The following is an 18,898-nucleotide window of genomic DNA, read 5'->3' as shown; positions in this document are numbered from 1 at the left end:
ATAGTTGGGGATTCATTTAATAGGCAAGGGCAACTGATATTGTTCTGGTTATTTAATTGCAGTGTTGTCTTCCAAATGACATTGAATCCATACGTGTGTGTGTGTCTTTTCTGGGAGAGCCAGTCCACAGCCATACTTTCAGAGAAAAGTATTATATTTTAATACTGCAATCTGTACATTACCAATTAGAGGAGAGACTACAGGAGTGGTGATGAGAACAACCCTGTAGTCTTTGAACTGTTGTTTTACAGTAAGTCCAGCAATATTTTACCATCAACTTCTTCAGTGAGACTGAAGGTAGGCTATTACATTGTCCAACACTCACTCATCCAACTTTCACTCTTCATTCTCTCTTAGTGATAATCAGGTCACTGTCCAAATATTGTCCATTCCAGTCTAGGATGTTAGGCCGATGCCACTTTGCTCCAATTCAGCAATCATAGACATGTACTTGAAATCAGCTGGTTTGTGGTTGAAGTTCTCCACCAACTGGAAGGTCGAACGCCGCTCGGAACCATAAAATACCTGCACTTGATTGGCCAAGCACTGGGCTTGGTGGACGTTCTGAAAAGATAATGCAATTAGTCAGTTATTGTTTGAGTGGATTTGAGTGTACATCACAACTATAGTCCTGGGCAAGGAGCAATTCACCATCAATATGCTGCACAAAGAGGTCAAGTAAAAAAAAGCAGAACTTGTCAATTAAGATCTTGTGTTAAAAACAGATCTTGTAAATTACAATAGCAAGAATTTAAGATGACTTACAATGAATCTGTCATCCATCTCTGCGGTCATGAGTACAACACCCTTGTCCTTGAGCAGCTCTGTGTAATGGTAGAGAATCAGCTGACTTGGAGCACTCTCGCCTGCAGTCTGACATGGGCACAGAGAAATGAAGTCTAAGTTACATTTGAACTGTGTAGTGAGATATGGCCTCTTCAGCTGGGGAGGGACAAGAGATTTACCTGAACATTAATGAGAGAGGTGAAATGAAGCTCGTGGCCAGCCCACTGACCCACAAAGAACTCATACCCTTCTTGCCGTGGTAGGGCATAAAGGAACTACAGACAAACAAACAAAAAAGTCGCTGTAGTTTAATAATTCTGTGAATGTTAGTAAGATCTATTGACATGAGTAGACCACTCTCAGAATTGTATCACAGTAAAGTCTTCCACATCTAGCCCTAGCAAATATTTTGCCATTTTATAAGTGTCCAAGACATGCATGAAGAACACATCAATACTGCCATCATGTGGCTGCATGCAACACAGGTACGCCCATTTAGAGTACAATCCAGAGCTAACAGAAACCAAGACAAATGGAACAAAAGACCAGTAAATCAAAATCAATGATCATGTTCTATTTGATCTGGCCAGATTTAATAAGTCTGATGAGGGGTTGGCAGAAAAACAGCTTACAGTTGGGCATGATTTGGTTCTGTTGAATATCAATTCAAAGGTTGCTCCCTGAAACAAATACACAAAAAAAATACAGTGAAGTCTGATGCATAATCAAACTGGCTTTAACACAGACAACAGACAGCGGACAGGAACATACAGTGCAGAAAGACCTACCGGTATAACCGCACTGATGGTGTCCTTGTTGGAATAATACTGCATCCAGAGCTACAAAAGACAACAAAACTCTATTCAATACACACAAAAACAAATGATTTTAAAACACATGAGGGTAGTTAGATGTGTGGAAACAAAGAATTTCTCTTACTTTTCCAATTTCTTCTGCAGATATGTCTTTTACCATTTCAAGGTTGAGAATGGATCCAAGAGTCTATGAGAAATTGAAGCATAAATAATATTAATAATACTACTAATGAGGTCTGTAAGAGTAAATGCTGATAAGCATATGGCCATTTCAAATGATAGAAGACAGAAGAATGACAATTGTTATGGTTGTTATGGTGAACTTTTTCTACCAGGAGTCAATTAATGTATGTTTTTTAAATATTGCAGTCCCAACACTTAATGTATTGATATTGAGCATATAGCAGATCACATTACCACAAAGCATTCTTCCGCATTGCTATAGACTAATGATTCTCCAATTTGCCGATTCAACACACAACTCTATACAAGACTATTTACTAACATTTTAGATCAAATACAATGTTACTAAATTGTAATAAAACTGCACCTCCAAATGCCAAATGTACCCTCCAGGTATGTCATTATATTCTTTCACTTGCATAACAAGGCAACATTTCTCATGGATGTAATAATCAATGAGGAAACTTCATACTATGTTTTGAGTAATCAATCAAATGCCAAGTTTTAGTACTTACAACAAATGACTTGTTCATACAATTTTGATGATTAAAGTACAGATTTACAGCCTCAAAATTGCATGTGCATTTTTTATGTAATTTGGTAAATGAATCTTGTCCACTTGACTGCATTTACCTTGTCCTTGGTGAATCCCCCGGAGGTACCTTGCAGTTTGGCCCGTTTTTCAGCCTGAAAACACAATGTTTGTTAAAATCAAATACTAAATCACAACGTTCTGTCCCACCCACAATCCAGCACATACTGTATACAGCATACTGTAGCCAGTCAGCACACCTGCTCAATACCATACCTCCTCTTCCATGAGTTTTATGAACTCGGCTTGTCTTGAGTGTCCCAATGGCTCTTTCTTCATCTCTGTCCGTTTCTCAAGTCTGACTTTATACTCCTGTGGTTTGGCACTTTAACAATCATGAACAGATCACACGTTAATTATCAAAGTCCACATCAAAAGATAGTCTGGCATTACTATGTCCATAGGTAAAAACATTGATTGATTGATTGATTGATTGCACTTTATTAATAATTATTTTGCTACCTGGTAACCACACACAACCACAACACATCAGTAGGACAGTTGATACTTAAGACAGGGCACAGTACAACATACACTACAACAAATAAATAGGGACACACCAGACACAGGCACTGAAAGGACACAATAATCACAGTAATCTCAACAACATAAATCACAACAGCAATGCTAGTCAACAGCTCTTGTTAAAAGGTCTGATTGCTGTAGGAACAAAGGACCTCCTAAATCTCTCTGTGGTGCATCTAGGTAGAAGGAGCCTTTGGCTCCAACCACTTGTAGTGACAGTTTTTTTTTTTTTAAACTGTCCTAAAATTGTGAGAATTGTTCTAAAACTTACTGTTTACCATGTTGTTAGTCGCTTTGGTTAAAAAAGCGTCAGCCAAATGTAATGTAATGTAATGTAACATGCTGGACAAGGGCTGGTCCTCCCTTGACTGCACACTCCTCATCTTCCCCATCACCCTCTGTTCTAGGATTTCCTCCACAGAACTTGGGCATGAACTAATGATGGAACCTGCTTTCCTTCTCAGTTTGTTTAACCTGTTCCGGTCCCCAACATACAACAGCATAAAAAAGAACACTTGCCAGAATCCCATGGTAACACATGTTTAAAATAGGCCTGTCCTATGCCCATATCAAACGACCTCAGTTTCCTAAGGAAAAACAGTCTACACTGGGCCTTCTTGAAGGTAGACGGACACCAAGGTATTTAGATGAGGTAACTACCTCTACTGCATAACTTCTAGTACTCTAGGTATAGGGTCTAATTTATTTTTCCCCCTTTTCAAATCAAATATTAGTTCCTTAGTCTTATCTACATTTAAAAAGAGATGGGCATCATCACACCAACGGAAAAGCTATCCACTTCATTTTGATATGCTGCATGCTAGATCCTGCTATATCCTAGATTTGCACATTTTCTATCATAAATCGCAGCATATACCAATAAATACTTATGACCAAAACAATCAATTCATAGGTCACACATATCTAATTAGCCTTCAAATTCTGGGTGTGGATTAGGCTAGCATTACTAGGACAAGACGTCTCATGTTAACATCACTTTCTTAACTTCTTAAAATACTAGGCCGTTTTCAGCTGTGGTGGGAATGTCATTATTTAGCTAGTTTAATATGAAGAGCATACAACTAATACTCTATAACGTTAAACGTTACCCCATTCCACAGAGAATGGTTCTTTGATGTTATGATTATTACAGACCCTAGGTTGCTACGTTAGCTGTTTTAGCATACGGTGGGTTAACGTCTAACCTACCTTCGAAGCTTCCTGATCTTTTCCTCATATTTACTAAAATATGGATTTTCTTCCAGCTCTGGTTCTTTTTTCACTGAAAATGTTCTAAACTGCAGTGGCACCAGGCCAGGGATGAGCGGCCTGATACCCATTGCTCTGACCGCTATCATCCCTCGGTACAAACATGACATTTGTACCATGGCCGCCGCCATGTTGCCCCCACGGTTGCACATTCATACTGTTCCGAACTGATACGGAAGAAATTATAGCGAAGGTTCCCAAGCGGACAGACATTTCGTTTTTGAAGGCTGCTGTGAACGTTTTAGTTAGTTTTAGTGTGCCCAGAATGACTTACATCAGTTCACCAGAATTGTTTTTGCTACGCGATTTTCATAGGCTATTTTGACATTAAATGTTACATCCTCATAATGAACACAGAAAATGAGATCGATTCGCAAGTTTTAAGGGGACATTTTGGTGGCAAATCTTTTTACAACAGAACATTAAGGTGAATGGTAACACATTTCTCAGTAGGCCCATAGAAAATTGGATTTCCCCCCTAATTTCTAATGCTATTCAGCATGTAGTGGGAGGGGTTTGATTAGTTGATGACAAGGAACATTTTCTGTAAGCAAACATTCTTTTTGGATGCACCATCCTAGTTTTAATGCAGTTCCTGTCACACAGGTGTGACAAGAATGTTGTAAAATGAATGTTCAGGGACTGTTCAAAACTCCCCTGCTGAAGAATAAATAGCATAAGCAATTTGTTTTACTTTATTGTGTTTAGGCCTCAAATTTGCTGGTGCTGGTTTTACACAAGTAAACAGATTTTGCGATGATGTTTACAGATTGATACAGAGTTAAAGGGTCAAACCTTTAGGAAACCAGCTTAGGCTGGTTTTCTTTCACAAATAGGTTAAGACATTGCTATTAAGCATTTGACATTTGAATTTCCACAATAAATCCTCCACACTATCATATGGTTACAACGTTTCCTTCAGATGTTTTGAGCCGCGGCTGAACAGATATATTTGTACTCGTCTCCCGTAGTGCAATTTTTTGGAGTCCATTTTCTCTGGGATTCAGCCAGCACACAGCTGGGGTCAGAACTGGAATCTCTGTTTATCTGGAGTTTGGAGAACAACACTGGCTTGCCATCTGTCCACATCCAATGCCCCATGGATCCAGTCAGCCCTGCAAACAGAAATTACTCAGTCAAGGTACAGTGAGCGTACAGTTAAATATCTAGTGGCAGTCTCAGTCTCTTCCCTTCCAAACTCAGACAATTCGGCCTATGCAATGAAAAGTTTTGCTTGCAGCTAGTTCAGAACAATGGTGCAAAAGGTTATATTTGTTCTTTATTTCATATATTGACTACTGGTATATCTTTCCACTGTCAATAAGTGGTTCCAAAAAGGAAATCAGCTGCAGGAAGAATTGATACATTTTCATTTAAAATTTGAGTAAAACAAGTAAACATTACAAATAAATAACAATACAAACCACTAAATAACCTGCTCATTTGAATGGCTTTATGAGACCCCTTGTGTAGTTTAGAAATGTGGTATTTCACAAGTTTTCACATAGTGAATATTCTGTTACATACCTGTCCAAAATGGTTGTTTTCCAGCAAATCTCCACATCCACTTCATATCAGTCGTGGAGTGAATACCAGCTAACTGGCTGTGGCGTCTAAGGCAGTTTAAGAATTGGTAAAAGAAAGAAAGGAACAAATAAAATAAATACAGATTTGAATAAAAACTAGCTAAATGAACACATGCATTACAACAGGGTATCTTCTTGGCAGTGTTATGGTAAAATTATATATAGCATAGACATAGTGGTGAGATGTGATAGTGATATACAGTCAGTATTCCTGTGTATAAGTATAAGTATGTATATATATAGTACCAAAGATTCTAGAACAGAGCTCCGCTCTAGAATCTTTGATATATACTCTTTTGATCCCGTGAGGGAAATTTGGTCTCTGCATTTATCCCAATCCGTGAATTAGTGAAACACACTCAGCACACAGTGAACACACAGTGAGGTGAAGCACACACTAATCCCGGCGCAGTGAGCTGCCTGCAACAACAGCGACACTCGGGGAGCAGTGAGGGGTAAGGTGCCTTGCTCAAGGGCACTTCAGCCGTGCCTACTGGTCGGGGTTCGAACCGGCAACCCTCTGGTTACAAGTCCGAAGCGCTAACCAGTAGGCCACGGCTGCCCAAAAGGAGGGGGGGAGGAGGTGGAGGAGGTGGAGGCATCCTTCCACCAGGCATACACAGATATTTTATACTCTTGGTTTCTCCAACTTCAGTAACTTGCCACCACTTAGTGTGTCCACACACTGGATGCGTTGTGTGTGCGTTGTATGTACTTTCTGTGTGTGTTGTGTGTGGAGAACATCTTGATTTCCCTTGGTTTTCATGAACAGCCAGAGCTGTACCTGAGACAGCATCTCATGCAGACAGAGTTAATGCTTTAAACCATTAACATGGGCAGCAAAACAAAATATCGGACATATTTGTGTTGTCACAAAGTGTTGTTTGCTGTGTAGGACCTACAGCAGAGAGCAGGCATGCTGGGCACTGCTCCAGGTGGCCACTCCTGGGCTCAGGATGTAACAGCGTTTCCTGTAGTGAGTCCAGCCAGAGGGACAGTCCAGACTTAGTGCCTTACTCGACTACAAGGCAGGAGAGATAGAGAGGGAGTAAAAGGTCTGGTGAGTATTCGTTGACTGAAAAATATTATTTTATTAAAAAAAAAATCTAGTGATATAAGACACAAAAGAATCTTTGAACGTTAACAAAATAGCTGTCAAGCTGTCAGACTTGTTGTTCTTCCACACATTTTTTCCCACTTTACCTTTCGCTGGCGTTGACGTTTCCTCATGTCAGAAGTATTAGGAGGAGCGTCTCCCAAGGGGACCTCTCCCGGTTTGTGCTCACTGAGCAGGTGACCAGTCCAGGACCAGATGGGGGTGATCTCCACGTCTGGATGGACAGGCGGAATCTGATCAGAGCTCACAACTCTCTCCTCCACCAGCCTTAAGGGGATAACCCCGTGGATCTTGTTCACAGAGGATGAGAAACCACAGTTTAGAACCAGTGAGAGCACAGATGACCAGTGAGAGCCACAGACTTTAGTTTAGAAATGAGAGAGTTGTAAATAGGGTTGTCAATGATGACAACTATATTCAAAGTTGCAAAATCTAAGCAAACCTAGGAGACTGGAATTGAAATAGAGTAGAATAGAGCATGACGACCATTTGTGAAAGCTGGTCTTCGTTTTGCTTGTAACTTAAGAGTTCCTACTCTATCTACTTAGGTAGAGTTGGAAAGGTTAGGTAAGTAACAACATACTCTCCAGATTTTTTCTTCAGCCCTCTGCACAACATCTTAGTGAGATACAGTACCTAAATCACATTCAAAAGATTTATAATTTATTTTTAAATTCTAAATGATCTATTGATGCTGTTAGAAATGTGACTGGGAAACACTGTCAGACTCACTCTGTGGCTGTTTCTTTCCACCAGTAACCTCTTGCCTTGTCCATGATAGGCTTGGTCCTGTGCTCCCCCCTCAGAATAATCAAGGAAATGCCCATGATTTGGGACATCACCCCTTGGAGGGCGGCCTTCCCATACAGTCCCAGTGTGGGGATCCTGGTTGTGTTCTTTCTTTGGCACAGTCTGGGGTTGATGGCCACTAGGCGGCACTTTTACAGGCAGTTGGTCTTTAGTCTCATCTATAAGATCAGCTGGGTCACACTTACCTAAAACAGAGAACAACACACACCCCAGCATGATGAAGACATCAAGATGTCAAATCCATTAGGAAATCAAATGAATGATAATCAAACATAAACATTTACCTCCTCTTGGGTCAATGATCTCTACACTGGCTCTGTCCATTGGACCCAGAACAGCATTTTTTTGCGCTTTTAGAATCACATCAAACTTCTCATGGTTCTCCTCAAGTCCATCATCTTTCAGGTATATGTTCCATGTTTTTATATTTACACCTGAGCAAGAAGAGTTTGTCTTACTGTTAGCTTTAGTTTATAGCTATACCAAACTAGAAACAAAGTTAAATGGAATACAAAACAGTCCACAAAGCACCACAAAGTAGTAGATGAACAGATCTAGAGCTTTGTGGACTGTTTTGTATAACAGAATTTTATTTCTGCCTAAGGGGATACTAAAGTAATAGCCTACCAAAGATAGGTTTTATGTTTAACTCAGTTGTATGTGAAATAAAATGTCACAGATCAAGGATCTTCTTTCTAAAAAAATGATTAGTGATTTAAAGATTTCACCTGGATCAAACTGGATGAGTGTAGCAGTGCTATGTGTGAAATCCTTCCCCACTTTAGCAGTATCCTCCTCAACCTGTAACAAAGGAGAGAAGTCTGTGAGAATGGAGAAACTGGGTTCTCAGTGTAGAAGTTGTTGCCAGGGTAACTCTACCTGTATTGTGACGTAAGCAGGGTCTATGCTGTTTCCGCTCCGTGCCACCTGTATGGCCAGAGTGCCTGCATTTTCACAGACTCGGTAACATGTGGCAGACAGCTCTACACGTGACCATCTCATCTCCAACCTAGATGGGACAGTCAAGTACAGTACCTTTCATCAGGAATGGTGAAAGAAAGTAGACATTTCACTTCATCTACCTTCACACAAAAACAATATAACTAAAACTAATTTTTATTTGTTGTTTTTCATCCTACCCTTTATGAGTTGAACATTTCTTCCTTTGCAGAAATGTTAAAAAGTGACAAATCATAGCATATTCACGTGTCACATACACATTATGTATTGGTAAATACATGTTTTGAAAGATTTCTGTATGTGTAAAATCACCTACACTTCAGGCAGCATGGTGTTTCCTGCTGGGTCAGTTACACGGAACTCAAAACTGTCTGCCGTCACCTCCATGTCAGCTGGAATGACGTAACGTATCGCCTTCTGATCCAGGTCTTTCTGGGTGAAGCGGCCTTTGATATACCCCCCTGTGGGGAATCATGAGTTTCAGTTTTCATGAAAGCTTATTCTAACTGTAAGGTAGTATAACTGCAGGTATCATACTGTTTGTGTCAGAGCTATATCCCTTCAGACGCATGCAGTCCTACTTAGTGTTTTCGAGCTTTCAAGGTCAGAAATCAGTTCCTGGGCAGAGGTTATGGTAAATTTACACTATTACTCTTATCCCAGTCCTCTTACTTGTGGGTAGTTACCTCAGAGGTGTGTCATAGGTTATCAACATCTTCCAACTAATCTATTTCAGATGCACTTGCCTGTATGAGCATTCTCCAAGTGTCCAAAATGTGGGGGCCGAACAATAGTGAACTCTAGCTCTTGGACTGGGCTGTCAGGGTCAGACACCTGGAGGTCCTTAGAGGTGATGTAGATGACATGCTGGCCCTCCTGAAGAGTCTCCACGGTGCTGGGTGTTCCCTTGGAAACCAGACTCGGTGGGGTCTTGTCTAGCTGCTCCACCTTTGGGGGAATGTGGTGAACCCATACCACAAAAATTACACATGACACACTGTATGAAAAGACATTGAAACAAGAGTACAAATGCAGGAAAATGGACATTTTCAGGGCTAAAAGATTAAGCATTTACATATAAATTTGAAAATACTACTATAACTCCAAATGAAAAGTCAGTTATCATCAGCTAATTAGTGCCCCCACTGGAGATGTACTGATTTTATTACACCAGAAGAGGGCGCTTTCATATTGTGTAATTGGTCCCTGTAATGTAATGGATTCTATCATACACAGCACAGAAAACAACGGGAATTTAATCAGCAGAGCATTACAAAGTAAAAAAAATATAAAAATGACTTTCCTCAGAACGATATTGACATAAATACTCCTTAATTAATTTAGACAAATGTTAACTATTGAATATTTACACAATGGGAGAAATAAATTAGTGTGTAGATGAGAGTAGCTCATCATATTCTAATTTGCTGCTAAAATACATAGTCAAACCTAGTTGATCTGAATTGTTGTTGACAAACGCCATTGTTAGCCCTTTTGTACATTCACGTGTGGACAGGGAGGCCTTTAAGGTATTTTTTATGATGATACCAAATGCTCTAGTCTCCAGGGCAGGGAAGGGGGCTGTGCATTCATTCAAGCATTTGCTCTGCGTTCCTGGCCTGCGTTAGTGCATTGCAACTCCAGCCAAGTGACAGAGAGAAGTCTGTCCCAGAGGTCCATAGAGTTTTTCCTGCCGTGTGCTGCCCTCACCCATGCCTCTCTCTCTCTCTCTCTCTCTCTATCTTTCTCTCTCGCATGCGCGCCAATGTCAGGGCCGTTGGTGTGGGCCATCTTGTTAGCTGCCTCATGAATGGCTCAACAGAATTGCAGAGCAGGGAGCAGGTCACAGGAGGGATCAGGATGGCACGGTGCAACAGAGCTGCACACCTGGCAAGCAAGTGGCTTTCGCTCGCATGACCAGCAGGAGGGCTGAGGTTAACACTTTCCTCTCCTTCACTAAGACAGCATACATGAGGCTGAGGTTAACACTTTCCTCTCCTTCACTAAGACAGCATACATGAGGCTGAGGTTAACACTTTCCTCTCCCTCACTAAGACAGCATACGCTATATACGCTATACGCCATATGCTACATGAGGCTGAGGTTAACACTTTCCTCTCCTTCACTAAGACAGCATACATGAGGCTGAGGTTAACACTTTCCTCTCCCTCACTAAGACAGCATACGCTATATACGCTATACGCCATATGCTACATGAGGCTGAGGTTAACACTTTCCTCTCCTTCACTAAGACAGCATACATGAGGCTACTCTTTCTTTGTAAATGTCTAGTGGGCTAGAAAAATGCCATCAATTATTTTATTCATGGCACATTATGTTGTGGCACAAAAATAATTACATTACACCAAACATTTATCCCACAATCTATTTTAAGGTTATTGTTTGGCCAGCTTAAATGGGACCCCATGGATGTCAGCACATACTGTAGTCTACTCTGACTGACCTGTATGGTGAAGACCACAGGTACTTCCTTCAGCTGGCCATACTCCAGGTAGCCTCTGTTGGTCCTGTCGGAGGGAAGGAAGCTGAACTGATCTATGTGGGCTGGCCCAGCCAGGTGCTTGTAGACCAGGTCCATGTTGTTGATGTTGATCTGAGTGAAGCAGTTCTGGGATAATGTTAAAGGGGAACCCCTTAGGAGCAGATGGCCGTACTGGGGCATTTGAGTGACCGTGTAGGTCAGGTTCTCCAGGGCTGTATCAGGGTCCATCAGCAGCAGGTTTTCAGAGGAGAGGGTCTGGGAACCCCCCTCTGTGACATGTAGGCCTGTGTTGGTGGCCAGAGTCGGGGGAATGCGGTCACTGTGATCTATCAGAAACATCAAGGAGCCGGTCCTAGAGGACACGCCATTGGTGATGACAAAGCTGTGGAATAGAAATATTAAGCAAGGTCAGCATCAGTGAAAGACTGTCAAATTAATTAATTTATTCATATTCATTATTACACATTCTATTCATTAAATTCAGACCACCTGACTCTGTCAATTCATTTATTTTTTTGTTTGAAGACCCATTCTTTATTAGTTATTGACAACTGGTTTTTGGGGCCAATACCTCAGTGAAATACTGTATACCCAGTTTATTCAGTTACACATTCCAAAACAAATTTTTTATTAATGTATTTAGGTTGTTTTAATATAAAAGTTTGCGAGATTGGATACAAAAATATTTAAAAAGAGATATGTTAATAATAAAGTGTAGGCCCACTTTATCCAAAGATTAATATTGTGTAAATGCTCATCCATTTTATACATAAATAAATTAGATAAATTGTAAAAAAAATTATGTGCAAATAATACACGTTGAATTATATTATATTTAAATAATTATTACATGTCACTGAATCGTAATTTAATTACAAAAATAAATAAATTTGAATATGGCTACAGTATTTCAATAAAGATACATTTAAATATTGCTACACATTTGCTATGGATATGAAATGTATGACAACACAAATCTACATAGAAATCTATAACAAATGTATTCATGTTGTGCACTTATCCTTGTGCATTCGGGCCTGCCTTATTGGCCCACAGTATTCGCCTCAGTGCAGTAGCCAGGGCTGCTGAGTATTAGTGCATGCTCAGCACTGCCTTCTCTTGCCCAGTGTGTGACAGTGACAGGGCAGTGGAGCAGAAAAAGGGGAACAGGGGGATGAGTAGACCTGAGTCAAGCCATTGCCAAGACAATCTGCCCTCACACACACACACACACACACACATCACCCCGAAGCCCTGCAGCTGGCATGCGGCAGCCATGGAAAACAGTGCGAGCACCACCACACACAACCTCTTTGAAAGCAGGTCTGCCCGTACCACTGAACTGGTGAAACATCTGGCACCACCATTGTCCCATATTTGCTCAGTAATTGTGCTCAGGGATCCCTGTTGGAGGACGGTTCTCTGGATGCTATGCAAGCAATGCCAGCCAGTGTTATTACGGGCCTAATAATACCCATTCATCATCCACTGTCACGGCAACACAGAAGGGTGAAAAAATCATCTCGTTGAAAACACCTTCTGCCTCTGCGCTGGCCCAGGCCAGTGCTGTCAGGGGCGAATCTGATGCACAGGTGTTCTCTCAGGTGTCAGCCTATACCAGGGTCTGTTGCCCAAACTGTTTGTCTGCTACACACCAACACACACACACAAACACAAACACAGGCTGTCTGTGGAGGCACACATATGGCCGAAAGTGATGTTGGAGCTGCTCCTGCCTGTGCTGTGTGCCGCAAATGGCCGCTCTCCGCGTGGCAGTGTGGCCTATGCGCTTGGCTGGAGCTCGCTGATCTGTTCACCGCTCGGGGGAGATGACAGAAGGGGCGATCATGTGATCCTGAGGTCTCTTTGCCCCTGCTTCATGGAGATGGGACCCATACGCCTTGCGCCTCTGTGATGGCATGCTTTGGCAAGAGAAGAGGGGCGATCTAAAGCCCCCTCCCACCTTCAGTTTCCCCCAGAGAGGCACCCTCTTTGTGCCCCGTGTCAGGCTTGGCACTTGGCTGCAGAAGGCTGATTTACTCCCAGATGACCCTATAGTGGATCCGAGCCGAGCTTCTGGGTGACAAACGCAAGACATGCACGAAGCGAGCCGAAGTGGACAGGTCATACACCACCACCAAGCTCGGTGTTGTGCCAATTTGGCAAAGAATCCATATCAACCTAGCAAACATAATCAAATCTGGGGCATTGCTGCTTATCCGTTTGTCCCATCACCCAACACATTTGTCCCAAGAGAGGTGTGTGTTTGTGAGGATATTGTAATTTTAAAAATCCACAATAATTGGATTTTATTGCAATTAGCATAAACATATGTTGAAATTAAATACCATTTTTTATCTGACCTCACTGCACTAAAATAAAGAAAACAATCAACTTTGCAAATATTATTCTTAACACATTCCTTCCCCATTAGCATGCTTGGTATGTCAGTGCATCAAACAAGTTAGTAGGAGATTTCCTGAGGCATGTTTTCCTCATGCACAGTGTTTCTCAAAATGTGGTCCGGGGACCACTGGTGGTCTGCAAGCTATCCCAAGTAGTCCGCGAGCAGACGTGGTAAAATATAATATAGATTAGTTGTTTGCAATATTGAACCGACTTGTAAATCCAAACATTTCTGCAACACTGCCTATGTAAGCTATGCCAGTTTAAATCATATGAATTCTCTGACACAATAAGCAAGGTGCAAAGACAATAAGCAAGGTGTTTCAGTGAGTAGATCTATTGTATAATATACTTTTTAAGCTAGGTGGTGCGTGAGGCTTTTTTTATTGGTTAAGTGGTCACTGGTCTGAAAAAAGTTTGAGAAACACTGATCTGACCTGAAGTGGTCCTGGTCCTCAGTGTGGCTGTTGTCATGGGTGTAGCAGACCCGGTGTGCTGCCACGTCCATCTGGGTGAAGGAGGTCAGTGGCATCCCTGGGTGCTGCACTGCGTGGAGGTGGCCATGCTTGGGTGGCACTGACACTGCGTAAACCAGCTCCTCTGATGAGCTGCCGCTGTCTGAGGCTAGCAGGTGATCTGTGGTTAGGATGACCCTTTCACCCTCCATCAACTCCACAGGCTTAGTGACCAAAGCAATGTCACCTGTGGCAGGACAAACAGATCGATCACACTTGGGTTGTGGGTTGTGCATCACAGAACAATATCAGAACAGATTCATCAGGCCACATAATTTGTTATGAAAACACACACAGCTACCTCACAGTATTCACAATGAGGCTCAGGTTGCACAATCATTTCAAATGTGTCACAGCGCTCCTCTTTAAATAGAGTACACGCTCACCTATCTGGCAGTGTCCCCACCACTGGGGGAGTGTGGATATGAAAAAGAAATATGAAAATTTAAAGAAGATGGGAGTTATTTTTTTGTCTACTTTGACATTATTGTGTGTGAGTGTGTGTGTGTGTGTGTGTGTGTGTGTGTGTGTGTGTGAGAGAGTGTGTGTGTGTGTGTTTGTGTGTATGTGTGTGTGTGTGTGTGTGTGTGTGTGTGTGTGTGTGTGTGTGTGTGTGTGTGTGAGAGAGAGTGTGTGTGTGTGTGTGTGTGTGTGTGTGTGTGTGTGAGAGAGTGTGTGTGTGTGTGTGTGTGAGAGAGTGTGTGTGTGTGTGTTTGTGTGTATGTGTGTGTGTGTGTGTGTGTGTGTGTGTGCATGGTGGGGGGTTATGGCAGGGGACCAGTGTGTGTGGGCCGCAGCCAGCTGTTCCTACCCCTCCATCCATTAATAATTCAGCCTGTTCTGAGGTGGCCCTTCCTGGGCTCCACTGCGTTCTCACCTGCCGTCCTGCAGGACGGGCCAGTACTGGGCTGTTGTGTGGGGGGGCGAGCTGTTTGCATGACCGTTAAGCTCAATGAACTGGCAAAAGCAGGCAGGCGTCTGAGCAGACCACATTCTGAATTATGAATGCCCAGAGCATTGGTCTGCAGTTAGAATAAGTTTTCATCGTATTCGCTACGGCTGACCCTTGTTGCCTTACTGTGTTGTACTGTTTTGCCCCAATGCAGCATGTTTTCTGTAATTGTACAAGTAAGGCCTCCATCTCCATGGATGGTCAGCCTCAAAGCAATTAACCTCTAAGGATCTGATTCCACTCTACTGTAATAGAAAATTGCATCTGTAATTGATAGTCTAATGTTTGACAACAGACTGTTGGTAAATTGACAGTGCGTTCACGCCTGCAGGCTGTCCTCTCACCTTTCTGGGGAGCGTGTACTGAGATGAAGAAGCTTTCAGGGGGTGAAGGGTTGTCCACATCACTCAGGTAGAACACAAAGCGATCGTGACCTTTGAACCCAGTGAGGGTGGTGTGTTTGTACCACAGTCGGTTCAGCTCCACATCCTCCTGAGTGAAGTTCTGTCCTGGAGTAAGGTCCAGCCATCCTCTCTGTGTCTACTCAGGCAAGCACAAGACCCACACAAACATGAATACAGAGTTAGTTGTGCACAAACCACCTCTGACCAAAAGCCAACACTGGAATGCTCTTTCAATATTTCTCCAATCTTTGCACATATTTTTTTCATCTTTCAATTAACCGGTCACCTTCAGCTGTAGTATGCCAAACTTGGGTCCAGCATTGAGGATGTAGTAGAGTTTATGATTTGGGGTGTCCTGATCCACAGCCTCAAGCGTCACACTGGAGATGACCCTATGACTATTAGCCTCCATGTCCATACCTGAGTTTCTGCATGGAGTGGGTAGACAACGGGAGCAGAGGAAGAGTGAGGCAACAGATTGAGGCAACGGCACAGTTAAACCTTCTCCGTCTCTTAATGAGTAAATAAATAAATAATCCAGCTGCCTCCTCAGTCCCGCTGCCTCAGAAAGAACAAAAGGCAAGAGGGACTGGCCTGTCAGCCTCAATCCGCAAGGACGCTGAAATGAGGAAGCAGGCGTGTGCCAGAAAGCCAAATTATTTCTGCCGCGCTGGAGCTTACAAGAGGAACCCGTGCCAACGCACTGAGTCAAATAATAAAATTCCTGATCTAAGGAAAATTATGAACACACACACACACATGCACACAGAGACACATTGTGGATTAGAGCAGGTCCTGATTTACTCAAGGATGTAACTTAATTCCCAGTCACTCATTCAAGGGGACATGGCAGATTCCCCTGCCACATGTGCAGTGCAGGTTGCGTTGACCCCCAAATCCCTTACCCCCCACCCACTAACCCTCTCTTACACACACACACACACACTCTGTCCCAGTCCTGTTCTCCCCCTTCCCCCTGTTCTGTCCGCTTTTTTGGCTGGCAATATGTCCCTGGGCATCCCTACTTTAGCAGCCGTGGCTTTTCATCATTGACTGGTAGGATGTGGACCTGGGCTGTCCCCTGGACTGCGTGCTTGCCATCTGTCAGCTGTATGGTGAAGGCGTCCTGAAGGGTTTCCGTGTCATCGTGCATGTACACGATCTTCATCCCTGCCCATGGGGAACACACAGGGTCAGGAGGAGGCAAGACGGAGGGAAAAAAACAAACATGGAGAAAAGGAGAGGACGAAAGAGATGAACACGGTTAGAGCTAGCCAATCGAGAGGGGTGCATAGACAGGCCATTTTTCTGCCTCTCTGTAAGTGCAACACATTTAGTTACACCTCACAGTAACAGTATTCATTGTCTTACACCCGTTGACCCAAGTCAGGGTCACAGAGAATCGGGAGCTTATCCCAACCTGTAATAGCTGCAAGACTGGATTAACCTCTGGACAGTGTGACAATCCATTACATTGTGAGCATTTCTCTTTATACACACAGGCCTACTGTATGGCCAATTCAGAGTTCACCTGAACACCATATCTTCAAACTTTGGGGGGAATCTGATGTAGCCAGGCAGGTGAACAGAGGCACAACATGGAAATTCCTCACTAAGCAGGCGACGTAACCCCTATGCCACTGTGCTATGCTTTTGCAGAACTAAACTGAACTATTTTCCTTTGTTGATTGACTCAGTCTGGTTGACAAATTAGGTAAGATTTTATGACACAGCCTCTAAAATTGGCATTGTGTGCTAACGAGCACCTCATTAATGAGCTTCACTAACGACGGGTTCACCTACGACTCTTGAGAGGCCCCCCATGTGCTAATGGGCAGGGGGGGGGTGGAGGTTGTGTGTGGTGGCGGAGCCCTCGCTGTAGAGTGACTGTGAGCTAGTCATGCAGGGAGGGAGCAGTTGGAAGGACTTCTGCAGAGGAGGCACAAGCACCACAGGCTTTCCGTGACCTCTGTGTGCAACATCTGTTCACCAGAGCCAGAACCCAGCCGACGATGACAAACCAGTGTGTCCGGGAAGACATAGGCTGTGTGTGTGTTGGGGGGTTGGGTGTCTGGCCTCGCAATGGGGAGCCAGAACCCCCCCACCCCCCACCCCCCACCCCCCAACACACACACAAAAACAAATTCCAATTTTCCTGCTCTCTGGTCGCACCAAGAGTTGCAAATCTCAGGACAAGCATGTGTAATATAGATACAATGTACTGACAGTAATGGCAATGGCATTCTAAGGCCTCAAAACCATACAGAAACATACACTAAATACTCACTTTAGAAATACACATATTCATGTATGTAAATTCATTCCTAGTAGCCTCTAATTTTTGACCCTTAAAATCCCAAATAATTTACTACACATATAAACATAATATGTTTATATATACATGTTATAATGTAAACTGACTATTAATATTGGAATATTGTTATATAGGTATTTCAAAAACATAGGCTACAGATCGCATCCTCTATTATTGAAACACCAATACAACAAGACTTGCTATAATATCCACTAACATCATCCCAGCATTAGTGTCCCTGTGGTGTGGGAGCATGTGAGGAGCGTGACCTTCTCGGAGCTCTCTGAGGGTGAAGTTGTGGGCAGGCAGGCTGCGGCGCAGCAGCTCCTGGCCCATGTCCTTATAGCGGGTCATCTGGAGGCCGTAGATGCCATTGATTAGGGTGCCATGCTTGGGAGGCCTTGTGACAGTCAGGGTCAGGATGTCAGGAGGGGCGTCCAGGTCCACTGCATCCAAGATGGCCGCTGTCAGCTCTTTCATGCCTCCCTCTGTCACCTTTGGCAGGGAAAGATAAGTTCTAAGTTATTGATGTGTGAAGAGATCTGAAATAGAAGCTATGTCACAGTGTCTATGACAAAAAATATGTCAGAATCTACGTAGTATTATATGAGCATAGTATACAGTGAATAAATGAACAATACTGTCAAATGAAGGGATGTTGTCAGTGTGAATGGCACACAGCATCTGGCCTTATTACATGTCTACAAAGTTAAAATCTTAACAGTGGTGTATAATTAATGTAAATAATCTAGAATGTTGCATAAAAAGTAATGATTGAAAATCAAAGAGCAAGTGGGGCAGGTATAAGCAAACTAAACTTTTGGGTTTGGCTGTTCTTCAGATAATGGCATGTTGTTAACAGCCTTAGAGGAGAAATTCTCTACAACACTCGTTAAAGCTGCCCATTTGGCTGTTCTTTCAACTCACAGTAAAACTCTTGAGAAGAAGAGTCGGAGGCTCATCGTTTGTGGGGTTGATAATGATGTAGAATGGCACAGCGGTGGACTTGTGGACCCCATCAGTGACGCTCACCACAAAATGGTCAGCTGTGGGCTCCTGGCCCTGGTGTCCTGCCTGGACGTAGTTGATGAAGCCAGAGTTGAGGTGAAGAAGACTGAAAGACACTGGCCAGAGAAAGGACAGATTACACATGGATGAACA

The 18,898-nt window shown here is 42.9% G+C and overlaps 2 protein-coding genes and 1 long non-coding RNA gene across 6 annotated transcripts in view; 1 reads left to right on the top strand and 2 right to left on the bottom strand.

Moving 5' to 3' along the window:
- Window position 1: 1 nt before the first annotated feature.
- atpaf1 (ATP synthase mitochondrial F1 complex assembly factor 1) lies at window positions 2–4,337 on the bottom strand. The gene is made up of 9 exons (XM_042056206.1): window positions 4,111–4,337; window positions 2,593–2,701; window positions 2,418–2,471; window positions 1,726–1,788; window positions 1,575–1,625; window positions 1,419–1,466; window positions 966–1,061; window positions 766–873; window positions 2–564 (listed from the first exon to the last, which is right to left on the bottom strand). The coding sequence occupies exons 1-9, from the start codon at window positions 4,320–4,322 to the stop codon at window positions 397–399; spliced, it is 909 nt and encodes a 302-aa protein (XP_041912140.1). The 5' UTR covers window positions 4,323–4,337; the 3' UTR covers window positions 2–396.
- On the top strand, window positions 3,471–7,742 carry LOC121677485. The gene is made up of 5 exons (XR_006020996.1): window positions 3,471–3,553; window positions 5,142–5,311; window positions 6,652–6,816; window positions 6,992–7,440; window positions 7,655–7,742. It is a non-coding gene; the product is annotated as an uncharacterized LOC121677485 (long non-coding RNA).
- Window positions 4,850–18,898, bottom strand: part of frem1b (Fras1 related extracellular matrix 1b) — a 27,098-nt gene continuing 13,049 nt past the window's right edge. For all 4 annotated transcript variants that reach the window (XM_042056126.1, XM_042056129.1, XM_042056127.1 and 1 more), the window contains 17 exons: window positions 18,665–18,861; window positions 18,007–18,232; window positions 16,449–16,593; window positions 15,710–15,851; window positions 15,364–15,559; window positions 13,990–14,254; window positions 11,108–11,528; window positions 9,390–9,591; window positions 8,960–9,104; window positions 8,563–8,692; window positions 8,412–8,484; window positions 7,968–8,117; window positions 7,606–7,868; window positions 6,960–7,163; window positions 6,659–6,777; window positions 5,698–5,783; window positions 4,850–5,285 (listed from right to left, as the gene is read on the bottom strand). In XM_042056126.1, coding sequence (XP_041912060.1) covers window positions 5,089–5,285; window positions 5,698–5,783; window positions 6,659–6,777; window positions 6,960–7,163; window positions 7,606–7,868; window positions 7,968–8,117; window positions 8,412–8,484; window positions 8,563–8,692; window positions 8,960–9,104; window positions 9,390–9,591; window positions 11,108–11,528; window positions 13,990–14,254; window positions 15,364–15,559; window positions 15,710–15,851; window positions 16,449–16,593; window positions 18,007–18,232; window positions 18,665–18,861 — 3,161 coding nt within the window. In that variant the 3' untranslated portion in view covers window positions 4,850–5,088. The remainder of the gene's footprint in view (window positions 5,286–5,697; window positions 5,784–6,658; window positions 6,778–6,959; window positions 7,164–7,605; window positions 7,869–7,967; window positions 8,118–8,411; window positions 8,485–8,562; window positions 8,693–8,959; window positions 9,105–9,389; window positions 9,592–11,107; window positions 11,529–13,989; window positions 14,255–15,363; window positions 15,560–15,709; window positions 15,852–16,448; window positions 16,594–18,006; window positions 18,233–18,664; window positions 18,862–18,898) is intronic.

This window comes from Alosa sapidissima, chromosome 12, assembly GCF_018492685.1.
Source record: "Alosa sapidissima isolate fAloSap1 chromosome 12, fAloSap1.pri, whole genome shotgun sequence".
In the NCBI taxonomy this organism is placed as follows: Eukaryota; Metazoa; Chordata; class Actinopteri; order Clupeiformes; family Clupeidae; genus Alosa; species Alosa sapidissima.
The sequence above is the reverse complement of the archived record's forward strand: the minus strand, read 5'-3'. Positions and strand labels throughout refer to the sequence as shown.